The sequence below is a fragment of the Leptinotarsa decemlineata genome, unplaced genomic scaffold (genome assembly GCF_025532065.1).
Source record: "Leptinotarsa decemlineata unplaced genomic scaffold, Ldec_3_MD MMD2_P_RNA_scaffold_4, whole genome shotgun sequence".
In the NCBI taxonomy this organism is placed as follows: domain Eukaryota; kingdom Metazoa; phylum Arthropoda; class Insecta; order Coleoptera; family Chrysomelidae; genus Leptinotarsa; species Leptinotarsa decemlineata.
The window spans coordinates 2,682,169-2,699,039 of record NW_027412531.1 but is presented as its reverse complement, the minus strand read 5'-3'; the positions used below and the strand labels follow the sequence as shown (position 1 = coordinate 2,699,039).

Genomic DNA, 16,871 nt, shown 5'->3' with positions numbered 1-16,871 from the left:
AATTTGAAAACAAAAATTGCCTAATAAACTTTTGCCGTTTTTGACAAACAAAAAAAACCATAGAGTGCCTTGGAAATGAAACTAAAATTGTGAAAGTTAGTGTCAAGATACAGTTTTTCATGCTTAATATTTCAATAAAAAAAATTGAGATTGATTGAAAAATGCACATTCTACAGGGGTGGTTCCATTTTAAATGGGTCACACTGTATATACTCTATTTCTTAAAATTGTCTAAGGAATACGTCACTCGAATATTTTAACGTACTTATGTTACACCCTGTATTTATTTTGAAGAATTGGTTCAATCCAAGAAAAATGTGATTACTTATAAAAGTTGATATGTTACTCATATATTATTCGTTATGAACCATTTTTATGGTTATGAACCAGTTTAAATCTTCCTCTTTGAAGATGATCACTTGGTGATCGAAACACGTGTCGAGGTTTTGAAAATAACGATTTGGTGTTGGGAAAAAACTCCAGTATTATTCATGAACCATTAGATAAAAAAATGTAAATTCAATTCTTTTCAACTTTAACAGATTGTAACTGTGATACAAGTGGTACCGAAGCAGGAATTTGTAACAAAGAAACAGGTAAATGTATGTGTAAACTAGGATATGGGGGAGAGCGCTGTGACGTTTGTATTTTGGGCTATTATGGATATCCTGACTGTAAACCCTGTGAGTGCAGTAAAGTTGGGTCTCATGGAACCACATGCAGTGCTGCTGGAAAATGTTCCTGTCTTCTGAACTACGCTGGCAGAACTTGTGATCAATGTAGTCCTGGCTACTACGATTACCCTGAATGCAAACGTAAGAACTTGTTATTTTCTTTATGATAATGTAAAATACAAATTGACATTTTTCAGCTTGTGAGTGTGACTATCAAGGTTCAAATGGAATATCTTGTGATCAATTTGGAAAGTGCGAATGTTTCAAAAACTTTGCAGGCCAACATTGCGATGTATGTAAAGAAGGATACTATAACTTTCCTGCATGTGAAGGTAAATATGAACTAAATATGTTTGAGCAAGTGAATCATAGAGCTGCATTTAGCAAATTTTGAGTAGATGTAATTTGTAAACTGTAGTAGGTACGTCATAAGAATTTGTGCCAAAGTTCCTACTCAAATGTTTGAAATTTTTCTTACCATAAAAAATATAATGAAAGAATCAGATTATAATTGAACGATGGTTTAAAAATTATTCATCTCAAATGAAACAGTTTGTATGTCTAGGATAAAATGCCAGTTCATATTGGGATGTTGACAAGGAAAATCAGGCCAAGTTTAGGAATACTATTTAGGGTTGGAAATTTCATTTCTCTGAAATACCATGTATTTATTTCAGTTTGATATATTGGAATCTACAATATTTTTAATTTTTAATTCGAGGAACAGTTGATTCATATTTAATAATTTCACAAAAATAAATTAATAAAACGTTTATTCAAATTCAACACCAAATTTATACAGCGTGACTCACGGTCGATGGTAGGTTAGACGTTTCTGGAAAACGCAAAGCATGATTTTTCCGAAAATTTCACCTCTCACATTTCCTTACCTGTTCTACCGATCTAAAATATTTTCGGCATTGTGGCGTTGCCACTTACATCAAAAAGTCCTAGCAACTTTATTTTTTTAAATGGGACACCCCGTATATTAATACATTTTTGGAATCGCTCTGGTATTTTAATACTTTTTTGTTAATAATGTCCTATACCTATCTCTATCTGTTTTCGAGATAAAAAATAAATTGTGCTAAATATGGGCCAAAACATAGCCTTAATTGAAATTAAGTAAATCAGTACTCTCAATTCATGAAAAGTTGATATTTTGATGTTAGTTTGGACAAACTCAAAATATTCAAATAACACCAAGAAATCGACTCCATATCATACAGAGCGTGCTAAAATTACTATTATTTCCATTGTGCATAAAAGTAGTCAAAAGTTAATTTTTTCAAATGAAACCCCCTGTATATTACTCGGTAAATTGAAAGATGGTAGAAAATACTTCAAGATGATATATCATATCCCTATACCTAAATCGTCAAGTTTTCTCAATAAAGTCGCTTCTTCTAGAAACATATTTTTTTTTTTAGAATTTGGATTTAGGTAGCAGTGGAATTATTAAGCTTATAGCAGTTCGGTTACTTTTATAAGTAATTTACAGAGAGTTATCGACGGTGTTTCGAATCATTTTCCAAAATGAATGCAAATATCGATTATTCAAACGAAGTTCTTATGAAATTATTTATTATACACATGAACAAAGTGATCAAATCATTGTCAGAACGTGTAAAAAATTCAACCAAAAGTATCCTGAATTAACACCAATGAACGAAAGGAAGTTTGTAAGGTTACAAAATAATTTCCTCAACTATGGCTCAAAGTTTCCAGGGAACAACTGTACCAAAAATAAGTCATTTCTAGGTAAAAAGTAAGATTTCGTGGGCTAAAACATGTGAAAGTAGAGACAATAACAGAATAGGATGATTCAAAATAACAAAATTGTAAACAAAATATCACATTTTCACAATAAATGCTGAAAATGTTGTCCGTTACGTTCTAAACACTTTAAAATGTTTTTTTGTACGCGACTTGTGGTTGCTTTTTCAATTTCCTGTGGATCCAGATCTTCAATACTCCGAAAATATCAACCTTTCATGAATTGAGAGTACTGATGTACTTAATTTCAATTAAGGCTATGTTTTGGACCATATTCAGCACAATTTATTTTTTATCTCGAAAACAGATAGAGATAGGTATAGGACATTATCAACAATAAAGTATTAAAATACTAGAGCGATTCCAAAAATGTATTAATATATGGGGTGTTCCATTTGAAAAAATAAAGTTGCTAGGACTTTTTGATGGAAGTGGCAACGCCGCAATGCTGAAAATATTTTAGATCGATAGAACAGGTAAGGAAATGTAAGTGGTGAAATTTTCAGAAAAATCATGCTTTGCGTATTACAGAAACATCTAACCTACCATCGACCGTGAGTTACGCTGTATATGCCACGTAATTTTTTGAATATCGAATTCATTTTTCAGTTAACAATATATTGTTTCATTCATTCTGTTGGAGAAAACATCAACGATTCAATTTTGAATTTCAACGAAATAAAACCACTCATGAGTATAATACAAGACAAACCAAACAACTACTAGTTAAATCATATCACTTACTACTGTCGACAAAACATGGATGAATGGTGAAGGTGCTGTGAACTATATTTCTTTCAAGAATATAGCTGAAAGTTGTGGCATTTGAGAGGCCTGCCGCGAAAATAAGTGAACTAATGTCACATCTGGTAATGAGTACCCGATGGTTGTGATGAATTATTTGTTCAACTGGTTTGAGATAGTACCTTTTATACGAAACGTTCAAATCTATCGGATCCGGGGCCAGTATTTCGAGTCCAATGTATGGAAAGATATGTTGGCAGTTTACCAGATCGAACATAGTTATGCGGTAGATCAATTTCCGAAAATCATGAAATGTACACGATGAGAGTTTATTAAAGAATAAAAACAGAGTCGGAAAAAAGGGTCAAAACTGCATCATATCTTGTAGGATATTGTTTAGGCTACATCAGGTCTTAATCGGCGGTACTTATCATTTAATGATCTTAGGTTGGTAATTCATCGACACTTTGGCAGTTCTAGAGAAGATCCAGAATTGTTTTACATTTTTTTAATCCTCGTTATGAATTCTATCAAGAATATAGACAAATATTTACATTCTGCTCATAATGAAATCTATACTATTTAACATAATCATTCCTTTCGTTTCAGTTTATGTAGAAAAAAATTCAGAATAGATAACTTTTTTCTATAGAATAATTGAATGAATCAAGAAAAGGAAATATAAAAAGTATCAGATTATGTACTGAGGATGGTAATATTACCACATCGTGATTTATATACAAGCAGATGATAATGAATTTTTATATTTTTTTTAAGGACTACTTGAATATTTTTGAATTCACTAATACTTTGTTGAATAATTGAGGCGTTGATGATAAATATTATATTTATTTAACAACATCAACTACTGTTGGATGTTGAATTCATAGATCTTCTCGACGACTTTTGGAAAAACGTCTCATAAAACCAAATAACACTCTTACACTATATAGGTATGTGGTAACATTGCTATATTCGGAACCGTAACAGATACGAAGACGATTAAACGGGAAAAAAGAAAACCGTCATCAGTAGCAATACAATGGTCGAAAAAAATTTACGGGGACCCTCGTCTCCGAATTGAACAGGGAAAACAAAAAATGCTGTTTTTCGTTTTCTTTCGAATGGAATTGTTAGTTCGGAGAATATCAAAAAATGGAAACGAAAAATTTTATTTTATTCGATAAAACTTTTCGTGTCAACATGACCACCGTCACTTTCGAATTTATTGGATTGTCTGAATTATATTTTGAAGAAATCGAAACAATTTACAAAAGAAGTAACGATCGGACCGTAATTTAAAATGGTTGTGACTGATGATGGTAGTTAATTCAAGTGAAACGCTATGAAAATATCAAATGTGATATACCCTTGGATTGTGAATTTATAGCTTCATCAATATCTGTAATAGAAAAGACAGGTCCGTATTTCAATCGTCTTCGTATCTGTTACGTTTTAGAATATAGCAATGTCACCACATGGTAGAAGAAATGCCCTGTATAGTGACAAAATACAATACACAGAAAGAATACTCAACTAATGATCCTAGGTGGCAGCACCACTCAAATAAACATAAAATATTAATGTACTCATAGTTTTAACATACTTCATCGTCAATCTTTTCAGATTGTAACTGCCATCCAGCTGGTGTAGTAGCGGGATTTGCTGGCTGTGGATCAGTACCTGCTGGTGAACTCTGCCAGTGTAAAGAAAGGGTGGAAGGCAGAATATGTAACAAATGCAAACCTCTCTTTTGGAATCTCAACCCCAACAACCCAGATGGATGCGAGGAATGTAAATGCAATAGAACCGGAATTCTTGGCGGAATTGGCATTTGTGATACTGAAGATGGTCAGTGTGTGTGTAAACCTTCTGTCATAGCACGAGGTTGCTCTGAGTGTGCTGATGGTACATATGGTTTGAGAGAAGATGATTTATTTGGATGTTCAGGTAAGTGACTATTTTCTTTAATGCACTGTCAAATAATAAGTATACAGTGCGGACGTAAATAATGAATCAATCAATCAATTTACTCAATTCAGGTACATATTATAATGGATGTTACATATCTTTTATAATAATGGGGAATGTCCCTCCTGACGAAAATCAAGTAGTTTTCATAAAAGAGCTCTAAAACAACGCATTTTAAACTTATCATTTCAACCTTTTCCTTTATCATACTCAACAATGTGTCGTCAAGCAATTATCAATGAAAAGTTGGGTGTTGGGTCGTACAATGTGGATGGAAATTTCGTTTTAGTTACTCTTAAGGTGAGTTTAGACAATTTATCATTTATTCAACCCAAAAATCAAGTAGTTTTCATAAAAGAGCTCTAAAACAACGCATTTTAAACTTATCATTTCAACCTTTTCCTTTAAAAAATTATTTAAATACTTGAAAAAGTGGAATGAAATAATGCATTCAACATTTAAAGGGATTCGTTTCTATTTCACCATTTGGCAACATCGGTTATAGCTACCTGTATGAGACAAACAAAGATGATATATTTCAGAGGCATGCTGTTCTGTTTACTTAAGTTCCGAGACATTCTGTGACATATGACATTTTGTGCACCTAACCAATCTTTCTCTATATAAATAAATAACAAAACAACTGTTGTTTATGTGGCTTGTGGAGGTAGTATTGAACTATAATTTATATTTTGCCTTAATTGTTGATTTATAAAGATAATTTTTCTTTTTTAAAGTAGAATATCTAGGTACGTATGAATTATTTCAACTTGATTTAGTTGAAGCCAATATGCCAATATGTGAATTAGAAACAAATCCCTTTAAAAATTGAAACCCAACATTTGAAATATCAATTTGAATACTTTTTGAAGTAAATTTGAAAAACTCATGAATTAAACTCAACTTCATTTTGTTCAAACTTGCATTTGCTGCAATAACCCAAATTGAACATTCCCCGTTACAGTAAGCTAAAAAAATAAATCACAGAAAGGGAGGCAGTTCTAAGTGAGAAAGAAAATCATTCATGAATGAATGAATCATGAAACCTTGGTAGTCTGGAACTTCGAAGAAAGGTTGGAGATTTGTCTCTCTTCCATAGATACTTTCACGGGAGGTGTTCAAGAGACTTGGTACATTTGATTCCACTAAAAGCGGTACATATCAGAAATACGCGACGGACTGTTGCTGCTCATCGTTCTAAGTTTCAACTCAGTACACCTCGAACTTCACTGTTTAAAAACTTTTTCATGTGGAAAGCTGCGTTTATGTGGAATAAACTTCCTGAGAACATTTTTCCAAATGGATTTTCCAAGACCTACAAGAAAATCTCAGCATCACAGCGAATATCCTACTTTTCCGAATGTAGAGTCTTGTTCTACCCTACTAGAGAGACTCCTTAGCCAAAAAAAGATTTCTCGTTACGATGGTATCGTGCTATCTGTAGAAACAGTTGAGCTGAAAGCAATTTTGTTGCATGAATATTTGTGTAAGCTGAATGTATTTTTCGACTACTTCACCACGTAAACCATCGGTCATAAAAATGTCTTCCAAATATTTGGTCACTTTTGTCTAGTTTCAAGTTACTTCACCTCTTTAAACGTGGTTGTTGTGTTGCTCCTCTTAGGCACTATTTTCGCTATATACCTACTGAGAGCCTTCTGGAAACAGGATCTCCATTCCATTAACTTTTGGGTAATATGTGTAGGTACTAAAAAAGCACGCTACCATTCAGTCATTTAACCTAGCCGTCTCAGCATAGTTTTTCTTGTTTAGTTATTGACTCAATGTGATAGATATGTGTAAAAACGGATAATATAATGTATGTAATTATAAAAGGGTATACTTTTAATTCATACACAATCATTATCCCCCCTTTTCTTTTTCAGATTGTGGATGCGATGTAGGTGGTTCTGTAAGCAACATCTGTCATAAAACAACTGGCCAATGCTTGTGTCAATCTCGTGTAACTGGTCGTACCTGTAAGGAGCCTCTTCAAGCTCATTATTTTCCCACCTTATATCAATACCAGTACGAAGTAGAAGAAGGTCGAACTCTAGAAAATAGCCGTGTTAGATACGCCCACGATGAATATGTTTTCCCTAATTATTCATGGAAGGGTTATGCGGTATTTTCATCGCTTCTACAACGATATGTCACTCAGGATATATACATTTCCAAACCATCTTTGTATCGAATGGTGTTCAGATTTGTCAATCAAAATCCTTATACAGTTATCGGGGGAGTACGGATAATTCCTGATAACCCCAATGATATTGAACAGTACATTCAAGTGCAGTTCAGAAATACCTCTCAGCCTGCTTTCGTTACTGTATCTGGAGAAACTGGAAATACCCCAAAACCTTTTGTGATGAATCCTGGTCGTTGGTCGGTTAGCATCAACGTCAACCACAGTATTTTTTTGGTGAGTATCAATTCTCAACTCTATAATTAGATTGTGATTATGAGGATTTGTAAAACGCATTTCATTGAGGAGATGTTTGTTAGAGCTACCGGAGTTTTGATCGGTGAGAAGCCCCTCCCTCTACATGTGCAGTAGATGTCTAGAAATCTGTTATTAGTCCGTTAGATTAGTTGAGCCGTAAACATTCAAATTCAAAACGGTATTCAGTTAGTGATGAAGTTTAAAAGTAAATTGCATACGCACATACATACATCGACCCAACAATCGCTATAAATATCAACAATTCGCAATCATATCAAACATCTTACGTTGGTATCGAGGCCAAGGACAATGTCTAACCACGCCGACTTCCTGGGTTCAAATCTCATATCGATGAGTTTTTTTTATTTAATTTCACTTAGCTGCCAAGGGGGCTCAGGGTGAAAGCCTGAGCGGTGAGGCGGAGTCCCAAGGGGGCTTACGCTCTTTGAATCTCTCCGATACTCATTCCATCCTTCTCTGCATCGATTACGTCACACGTTTCTCTCTTCCACTCACGAAAGTGTCTCTCTAAAACACTTACCAACGACGCACGACCTTGAAGTGGGCCAGAAGTCTCTTTGTTCATCTACTCAGTGATCTCAATAGATCGCAGCCAGTGCGACAAACGTAGCGAACTACGATTGCCTAGTAAAGTCACATTTGAGCCTTTCGACTCTCGGAATTCCAAGTAGATGAAGAACACTTATTCTGGCCAACTTCAAGGTCGTGATTCGTTGATAAGTATTTCAGAGCCCCCTTAGTACTCCGTATCACCGCTCAGGCCCCCTTGTGACTTCGCCCCACCCCTCGGGCACCCTTGTCACGTACCAGTCACGTGATCCTACTTAAAAAAGTTTATCGGAATGAGAATCGAACTCAGGGCGTCGGCGTGATAGACGTTGTTTTTAGCCTCGACACCAACGTGGAATATTGAAAGTAATTGCGATTGGTTAATATCTATAGCGGTTATTTTGTCGGTAACGAAATTGATTCATTCATTATACTTGACCGAATTTTTTGATTTCCGTATATTTCATATAAAGGTGTGTATGTATGTATGTGTAAGAGTGAGAGACACGTATGACGTAATCGACGCAAAGAGAGATGGAGATGGTATCGAAGTTATAGGTTGCTAGCTCGGTTTTGATGTTGCCGGTTGTAAAATAAATCGTTGTTTACATAGAAGTATGTAAATTGAAATATTCAGATGTAAGACTGAAACATCTCATAGAATGATATTATTTTATCATTTTCATTCGTATTTGTGTAACTACTGTATATTTATAAAGCACCAAAATTAATCTTTTTATTTTACAGGATTATTTTGTGCTACTTCCGGAAGACTTCTATTTGGCAACTATTTTGAATCAAAAAGTTGAAAACGCTTGTAGTGTGGATGAGAAAGATATGTGCCGCCATTACGAGTATCCGAATGTATCTTTTTATGACAGGTCTTTAGGCGTCGGTGGATTTGGACAGAATAAAAAGCCATTAGAGCAGTGGTTTGAAGACAAAAATGTAAGAATATACAATTTTTTTATGTAAAATTATCTTTGATTTTTTTCAGCATTTGAACAACATCAACGTGAATAACAGAGTGCCTTTGCTGAATTCCCTACAGCCAGAAATAACTTTCAACATAAGTGTTCACAAACCTGGAAAATATGTGATTGTTTTTGATTATATCACCCCTCTTAGTGATCTGCGTACCCATGAAATCCAAGTGGAAACTCAAATTAAAGGAGGAATAAAAAATGGTCACCTCAAACTCTACTCCTGTCCATACTCAACAATGTGTCGTCAAGCAATTATCAATGAAAAGTTGGGTGTTGGGTCGTACAATGTGGATGGAAATTTCGTTTTAGTTACTCTTAAGGTGAGTTTAGATAATTTATCATTTATTCAACACAAAAATCAAAAAATATATTGTAGGCTAGGGTGTGTCAACAGGATTCCTTCGATCCATTGAAATTTTTCGAACTGCTCAATTTTTTGCAGTCATATCAATAAATACTACCTTTTGAATTATTTTCTCGCATTCTGGGTGACTCAGCCGAGCGTGGCTTACCAAAGTTATATTTTTTAAATAGAACACCCAGTATATTTTTTTAGCTCTCTAAGGAATTTTTGTTTTCGAATTTGCGGCATTGCCAAGTTATTTCCGCATGTCTGCAGCAACTAAGTGGATTTTTTTAGGACTAGTTAGTCAACATCACTATGATAATTTTTGGAATCTCAACTTTGAGAAACAATATATAGGGTGCTCGGTAAAACCGAGGAAGATATGGTGCCAATGGTCTATGCTTTGGGGAAAAGTGACGGAAACTGCCTCCTTGCAGAATTTACCAATAGAAGTTCCCTGAAAGAAGACAACCAGATGGAAGGGCATTTCAGCCCTTCCATCTGGTTGTCTTCTTTTTGGGAACTTCTCTACAGCTCACTAGAGCTTTCAGAGAAATACCCTGTAGAAAATTCGTTAAAAAAAATACTGACATTATGTGTCGCAGTAAATGGTCGCCATTTTGAACATCTTTTTCTATAAAAAAATTAGGCGTTATTGTTCATATTGGAAAAAAATTGAGAAAGTTAACGTAAATAAATTAATTTTTGTGGTTATAACAATCAATAAAACTGGGTATAATTTGTAAAATATCTGTTTTTCGTATAGTATTCCTCTGAAACATTTCATACAAATGAAAAAATACAGGGTGTTCCATTTGAAAAAGTTGAATTATGTCTGATAATGAATGAAACTTGACCGGTTTTACCGAGCACCCTACATATTAAAACAACGAAGAAAATGAAAGCAACAATAAAAATTATTTGGCCCTCCGGGGCAACTTCATTGATTCCAGTGGCGCATTTGCTTTTTCAGCTGCAGGAAAACCCGGAAAAAAACGCACATCATCTGAAGATCTTGAACTACCAATGTCCTCTCTCTCTCTCATAAAACAAAATGTAGGGTGTCTCCAGAGGCTCCAATAGATTCAATGCATCGCCAGAACACTTCGTGACACGACTATCGTCAAACTTAAACCAGTCCGTTTCGTCTTTGACCAAGGCGTATTAATGACCAAATTCAACGCCAGAACCACAGTGAACAATGACTGCCTGAATATTTTAATAGTGGTCAGCTAGATTGAAATGTTCATCTATTTCGAACCTTCCAAAGAGTTTCTTGCTTCCTTTAGAGGTTGAGTGTAGTTTGAAGATCATCAGTGTTATTATTAGATTGACTGGTGCCTCAGATATACTTGTTTCCTTATAATAGTCAGTTAGTTTGGCGCATGTTTGGCAATACAGTCGATCATCACCTGTTAAAAATTCCATTTTCAGATGATTTAACAATGAGCTTTGCACGGACTGGTTATTAGTCATATTAGGAAAAGCTAGATGAAGTTCCAGAAATTCACATAAGTTTTCGCTACCTCTTGAACATTTACTACAAACTAAACAAGTGCGGATTTTTCCAGCAAAATATTTACAAACACAAGACGAGATGGACTGTACGGAATCATTCAATCCATAGATAGCGGTCAGGAGTATTGATTTTGCTATTGTTTTGCTCACGAAGAGTAGGTATTCAACAAGAAGTGGACTTCAAAGACTCCAGGAAATCGGTTGGAGGGAAAGATGATACATTCTTACGAAACTGCAGCTGCATGAACAGGTGTTTGAGTTTGATGAATAAGTAGGAAATATTCCCGTTCTCGTTCATCATTAAAACCTCGTTATTGAAATTCTTCGTCATGAAGAACACTTGTAAAATGCTATTCATATATACGTAGCAAGTGTTTCCTAAATTATCCAATCCAATTTTCTTCTCTAGATTTTCAGAACAACTCTCTACTGATTCGTAAGGTAGAACACGTTTCACAGAATTTCCATAAGAAACATCTCTCAAGCTGCGATAGATCCTTCCAAGTGAAGAAGGGTTTCGTAGAGGGATCGATTTGGCTCTTGCTTTATGAAGCTCTTCCACTAAAAGGGAACCAGAACTACGAGGACTGCAACTCATAGTTGGGAGGCAAGAATGACCTGAGTCCACTGACCGCACTGAAAAAGAAGAAGGTGGATCAATTACTTGTGAATTAACCTTGATAGGAGACTGATGAATATCCACATATCCCGGCTTGTTTCGAAGAGATTTCAGTTCCGTACAAAAGAGGTAGAACGGTGATCTTTCGTTGCTTGGCCTATTCTCCTTCCGAGTTCATGAACGAATAACAGAGACTCCGGGCTATAAACATCAAAAGTTTCAACCGCTACTGGATGGAACATATAGTTGTCACCAAGATTTTGGTATTATTTTCTTTTCAATTTCTCGCCAGACAATGTTGCAGTTCCAGCAGACTTCGAACTTCGGGCTACATGGGAAGCCGCGACCGTGTCAACGCAAGTAAAGTCCCATACCACAGGTTTACCGTATTTCCATGGTATGAGAGACATACCATCTGGTCGTTTACCATCATCTCGACTGGTACCTAAAGATTGCAGGAACATCCGCTGACAACATAGCTCATTTCAATATGTCGTTCACTTGGTGAACGCAACTCAAACCATGTGTATCTTTTTCATCAACTACTCTACAGTTAACACAAGTATGCGGCACACAAATAGATGAACCCATCCTAAGTCCTACTGCTATTCTGAAAGATTCATCGTCTAATAGTGTTCCAAGAGATGCAACAGGTAAAGCATTCAGCCAAGCAGCCGATTCCTTGATCGTTGCTGCTTTCAGACGACCCTTATCATATACACTTGTAAATTTCAGAAGTTTATCAGTTGTAATGTTCAGAAGAGGTCGGTCCCATGCACTTTGTATTTTCTTTTTATCTGTAGGAGGAGCAATATTAGTTGCGGCATGCCAAAGTGATTCACTTTCAGCATAAAAAACGTCTTTGAAATTGATAAATATGGAAGGAAGGATGGAATCGATAAGATCAGAAACACTATCGACTGATGACAGAAAAGCTGGTAAAGATACGGAAGAAGCCGAACGTAGCCTTAGTCTGCCAAGGTTTATAGGAAGCGTTGTTTGGAGCCATGAATCATTATTGAAATGATTGTTAGTAACATATTCCGTCGTGTTGCGGAGTAAATTATCAAATTCGTCAAGCTCTAACTGACTTGACCAAGTGGGGAACATCTTTGGGCGTACATGAGTTTTGGAATTGCCAAACAATTTTTCACAAAAGAAAAAATGCAACGTGTTTTGGAAGTTCATTCAATCTGGTGGTCATCAATTTGAGTGATTCCCGTTTTTCTCGAAGATATTCTGAAAGTGAATTTTTAGAGAGAGGAGCACCGAGATTACTCCATTTAGACTTTTTCGAAATTCTTATTCCAGGAGCCAATTTCAAAATGGATTCGGAAATATTATTCGGAGTTGAAAGAGTAATCAACTCGCATTTTTCAAAATGTATAGTTCAAGTCCAAGATGTTTTTAATAATCAATGATTTTTTCTAAATCCTTTGAAACGCTGTTTTCATCGCCAGCGATTGAGCCATCGTCCAAATTCCAACAATTAAATTAAGAAGGGATATAATCCTGGAAACGAATCTTTAACCTTACGAAGCATGATGTTTCTATCAATCATGTTGAAGGCGTTTTTGAAGTCTATATTCAGGAAAATGTTATTTCCGAAAGTTGAGATTCGTGAAATTATCATAGTGATGTTGACTAACTATTCCACTTAACTGCTGTAGACATGCGGGAGGTGAATTAAAAAAATATTGTCTGCAAAATAGGTTTTTCTGGAATACCTTGACAATGCCGCAATTGAAATTCGAAAACAAAAATTCCTTAGAGAGCTAAAAGAAATATGGAATCGAATGACCATCGAATCAGCCACGCTCGGCTGAATCACCCAGTATGCGAGAAAATAATTTTGAAATATTTATCGATATGACTGCCAATAAAAATGAGCAATTCGAAAAAAATTTCTCCCTGACAGCAATGGACCGAGGAAATCTTGTTGACTCACCCCGTATAAACCAGAAGAGTGGATATTGTTGGAAATGAGACTCATTATCTCTAACCATATCTTGAATTCCACATTTAGGTGGATGAGTATGTTCATTTGATTGTTTAAAATTTTCATTTTATAAACAGTCACTATTTCTTGGAAGTAATACATGTTATTATGATTATTATACCGAAAAGGTTGTGCTGGTCGGGTCGACTCATTCGGAGAACGTGCAGGTGATATCATCATGGTCCTCTGTATAGTACTCCATCGAGTAGCATTCTGTTATCTAGATATTCCAAATTCAGAAGTCCACCCGTCTCTGTTGGGGAGAAGTACAACCTGGAAAGAACGGTTTAGGATGCAAATTTCTAACCAGATGCGATGTTGTATCAAATATCTTGCAATAATCAATCTAGGCCATAGAGGGGTTACGCTTATACTGTATTGCGTTCTGCATTACACATCTATTGATGAGCAGGTTCTCTTTACATTCAGCGACGCGACGCCTCCGTTTGGCCGTCTGTATATCCTTTGGAATATTCAGCAACTGCAAGCATGTCATCGATCAGTGATTTTTAGGAAACAACAAATCCCTGTTTTCGGAGATGAGAACGGTTCGCCCCTCGACAAACCAATTTGGAATCGTTTGCCTTCCCTCCAGTCATGAGTTTAAAACTATGCCCAGATGGCGGCGGGTGATCGGTGGTTTTTCCCATCAATAGGTTTTCAGCCTATCAGGGCTAGGAGTACCAAAATGTTTCGAACCCTCAACGTCATCCTGGCTTATCTGGTTGCGCAGTTTATTAAGCTCAAGCTGTCGGAGCTCTACAGAAAGCTTCGAACTGCTCTAGGCCTAAAGTGTCCCGTGGGTTGGGTTACCTATCCGGCGCGTAACCAGGTGGCGGATAGGGGAAAGGCCAGGGGACTGAAGGCCCTGTCCGGAAAGCCAATGTGGCCTTACGGAAGGGGTCGCCGGACTCCTGGTCAGTGGCAGAAATAAGTAGGGTGAGGGGAACTAAAACTCCCCAGAAGCCTTTGCTAAACTTGCCACCGTGGACCAGCCTACCCAAGCTAAGGTGTAAGGAATCGTGCCGACAGCTGAATGGCCGCAGGGTGATATGCGGTCACGAACGATCCCCTTGGGGAACTGGCCGAAACCTCATTGTAATCAGCCTACCTCTGGTAATGCGGGAGCCACGCCAGAGGTGATCAGCTCTTCCCTTGCTACTCGTGGGAACACACACGAATGAAACAACAAAAACCAATCCCGAGGCTGGATAGAAGGTCTCATCTCAATCTAAGGCGGTGTCTGGTGATGAACAGAAATCTAGCCCAATCTACCGCTTGGAATGAAGCTGGACATAGCAGATCACCTCCAACAGCAAGGGCACTTCCTCCGCCCTGAATAAAGGCAAGGAACCGGCTACCCCTGCAGGAAAGCTCCCTCACTTGTGCACCTCCACGGAGGGAACTCCAAGAAGGTTGAAGAAGCCGCGCAACGATATTTATATCGCTGTACCTTCCAAAACCTTCGCGGAGGCCACTGTGAGACACCTCAAGGTTGCCAAAGGGAGGGTGTGTTCGGCGAAGCTTAGCCTACACCTGCCAATATAAAGGAGATGTCTCCTAGTGACCTGTTCACCTTGCTGGAAAAGATGGACGATAACCTAGGAGGACAACTTCTCCGGAGGATATACAATGGGTCACATGTGGCCTAAGTGCTGTGAGTGTTCACTCACCCTCCCTACTCTAAAGATACAGATACAGACCTAAAGTGTCTAGGTTGAGTGGTTATGGAGTATCATAAATGTCCTTATAAATGGATTTCACCCGATCAGCAGTCGACGGATTGGAACAAGCGAGAATGTTTCTTGCTTTGGATACGAGACGCGTATTTTCTCGCCGACTTGATCTTAGCTTTCATCTGATGTACCGCAAGGTTGGGATTTAGTCCTTCTGATTCGGGAAGTGATTGAACAACGATGTATACGGTGGTGTTAATTTGCCATATATCAGCCCCATCTGTAGGAATATCATGAATCTCACATTGAAAGAAATAGCTGGTCAGGCCCTTTATCCTAAGCTCCAACCCATTTCAAGGACGTGCCAACATCGTTCACTAATAACTACCCCACAACCGTGAAGTAAGCGATCATTGTATCCGAGAATCGTGTGCCCTGAGAAGACATGTTTAGGTTAGTAGATGAACAATGTATTTTCTGGCCCACTTCAAGGTCGCGCGTTGTTGGGAAGTATTTCAGACAGAGACTTTAGTGGGTGGGAGAGAACGTGTGATGTAATCGACGCAGAGAAGGATGGAATGAGTATCGTAGAGATTCAAAGAGATATTGTAGAAATTCACACATCAATTCTTCACCAAATCTAAGTATATTTTCCTATCTTCTACAAGGAAATGACGTTACAATTTCCCTAACATTCTATGGAAATCAAAAAATGCGGTTAAGTATAGAGAATGAGTCAATTTCGACAATCCTGACAAAAAAACCGCTATAAATATCGACAATTCGCAATTACTTCTAATATTTCACGTTGGTGTTAAGGCTAAGGGCAAAGCCTACCACGCCGACGTCCTGGGTTCGTGACAAGTGGGCCCGAGGGGTGGAGCGGAGTCCCACCCTTTTTGAACCTATACGATACTCATTCCATCCTTCTCTGCGTCGATTACATCGCACGTTTCTCTGTCCCACTCACTAAATTCTCTCTCTGAAATACTTCCCAACGACGCGCGACCTTGAAGTGGGCCAGAACATGCATTGTTCATCTACTTAGGTTCAAAGCACATTTAAATAAATCATTGACAGTGAAACCATATGAAAGGTAAGTGTGCCTAAAATACCTATTGGAATATGGGACTATATAATTGTCTACGCCCAGTTTGAATTTTTTGCAAATCTCTTTTAATAACCGTGGGTCTAGTTCACCTTCATTTTAAATTAATGAAGAAAACTTTTCTGAACTTGACATTGGTGTTCTATTGATGGGAACAGCTCAACTGAGTTTACTTGATAAAAATCATGTTTCGCTATTCTCGTACGAAAGCTTCTTCAGGCATGTCTATACACGGGTATGATATATATATATATATATATATATATATATATATATATATATATATATATATATATATATATATAAACACAAGAATACTGTAACGCGAAGTTCTATGACCTTTCACGTGCCTTCGATACGGTAAATCATAAGATTATGGCTGGAAAACTTGAATACTACGGGATTAGAGGTGGACAACTAAATTTATTCAAGTCATACCTT

At 36.9% G+C, this 16,871-nt stretch overlaps 1 protein-coding gene across 1 annotated transcript in view; it reads left to right on the top strand.

Moving 5' to 3' along the window:
- Nucleotides 1–16,871, top strand: part of LanA (laminin subunit alpha) — a 178,757-nt gene that overhangs the window by 63,809 nt on the left and 98,077 nt on the right. Inside the window, exons 9-14 of the mRNA XM_074186666.1 lie at nt 543–815; nt 872–1,006; nt 4,821–5,144; nt 7,052–7,587; nt 8,926–9,126; nt 9,176–9,484. Coding sequence (XP_074042767.1) covers nt 543–815; nt 872–1,006; nt 4,821–5,144; nt 7,052–7,587; nt 8,926–9,126; nt 9,176–9,484 — 1,778 coding nt within the window. The remainder of the gene's footprint in view (nt 1–542; nt 816–871; nt 1,007–4,820; nt 5,145–7,051; nt 7,588–8,925; nt 9,127–9,175; nt 9,485–16,871) is intronic.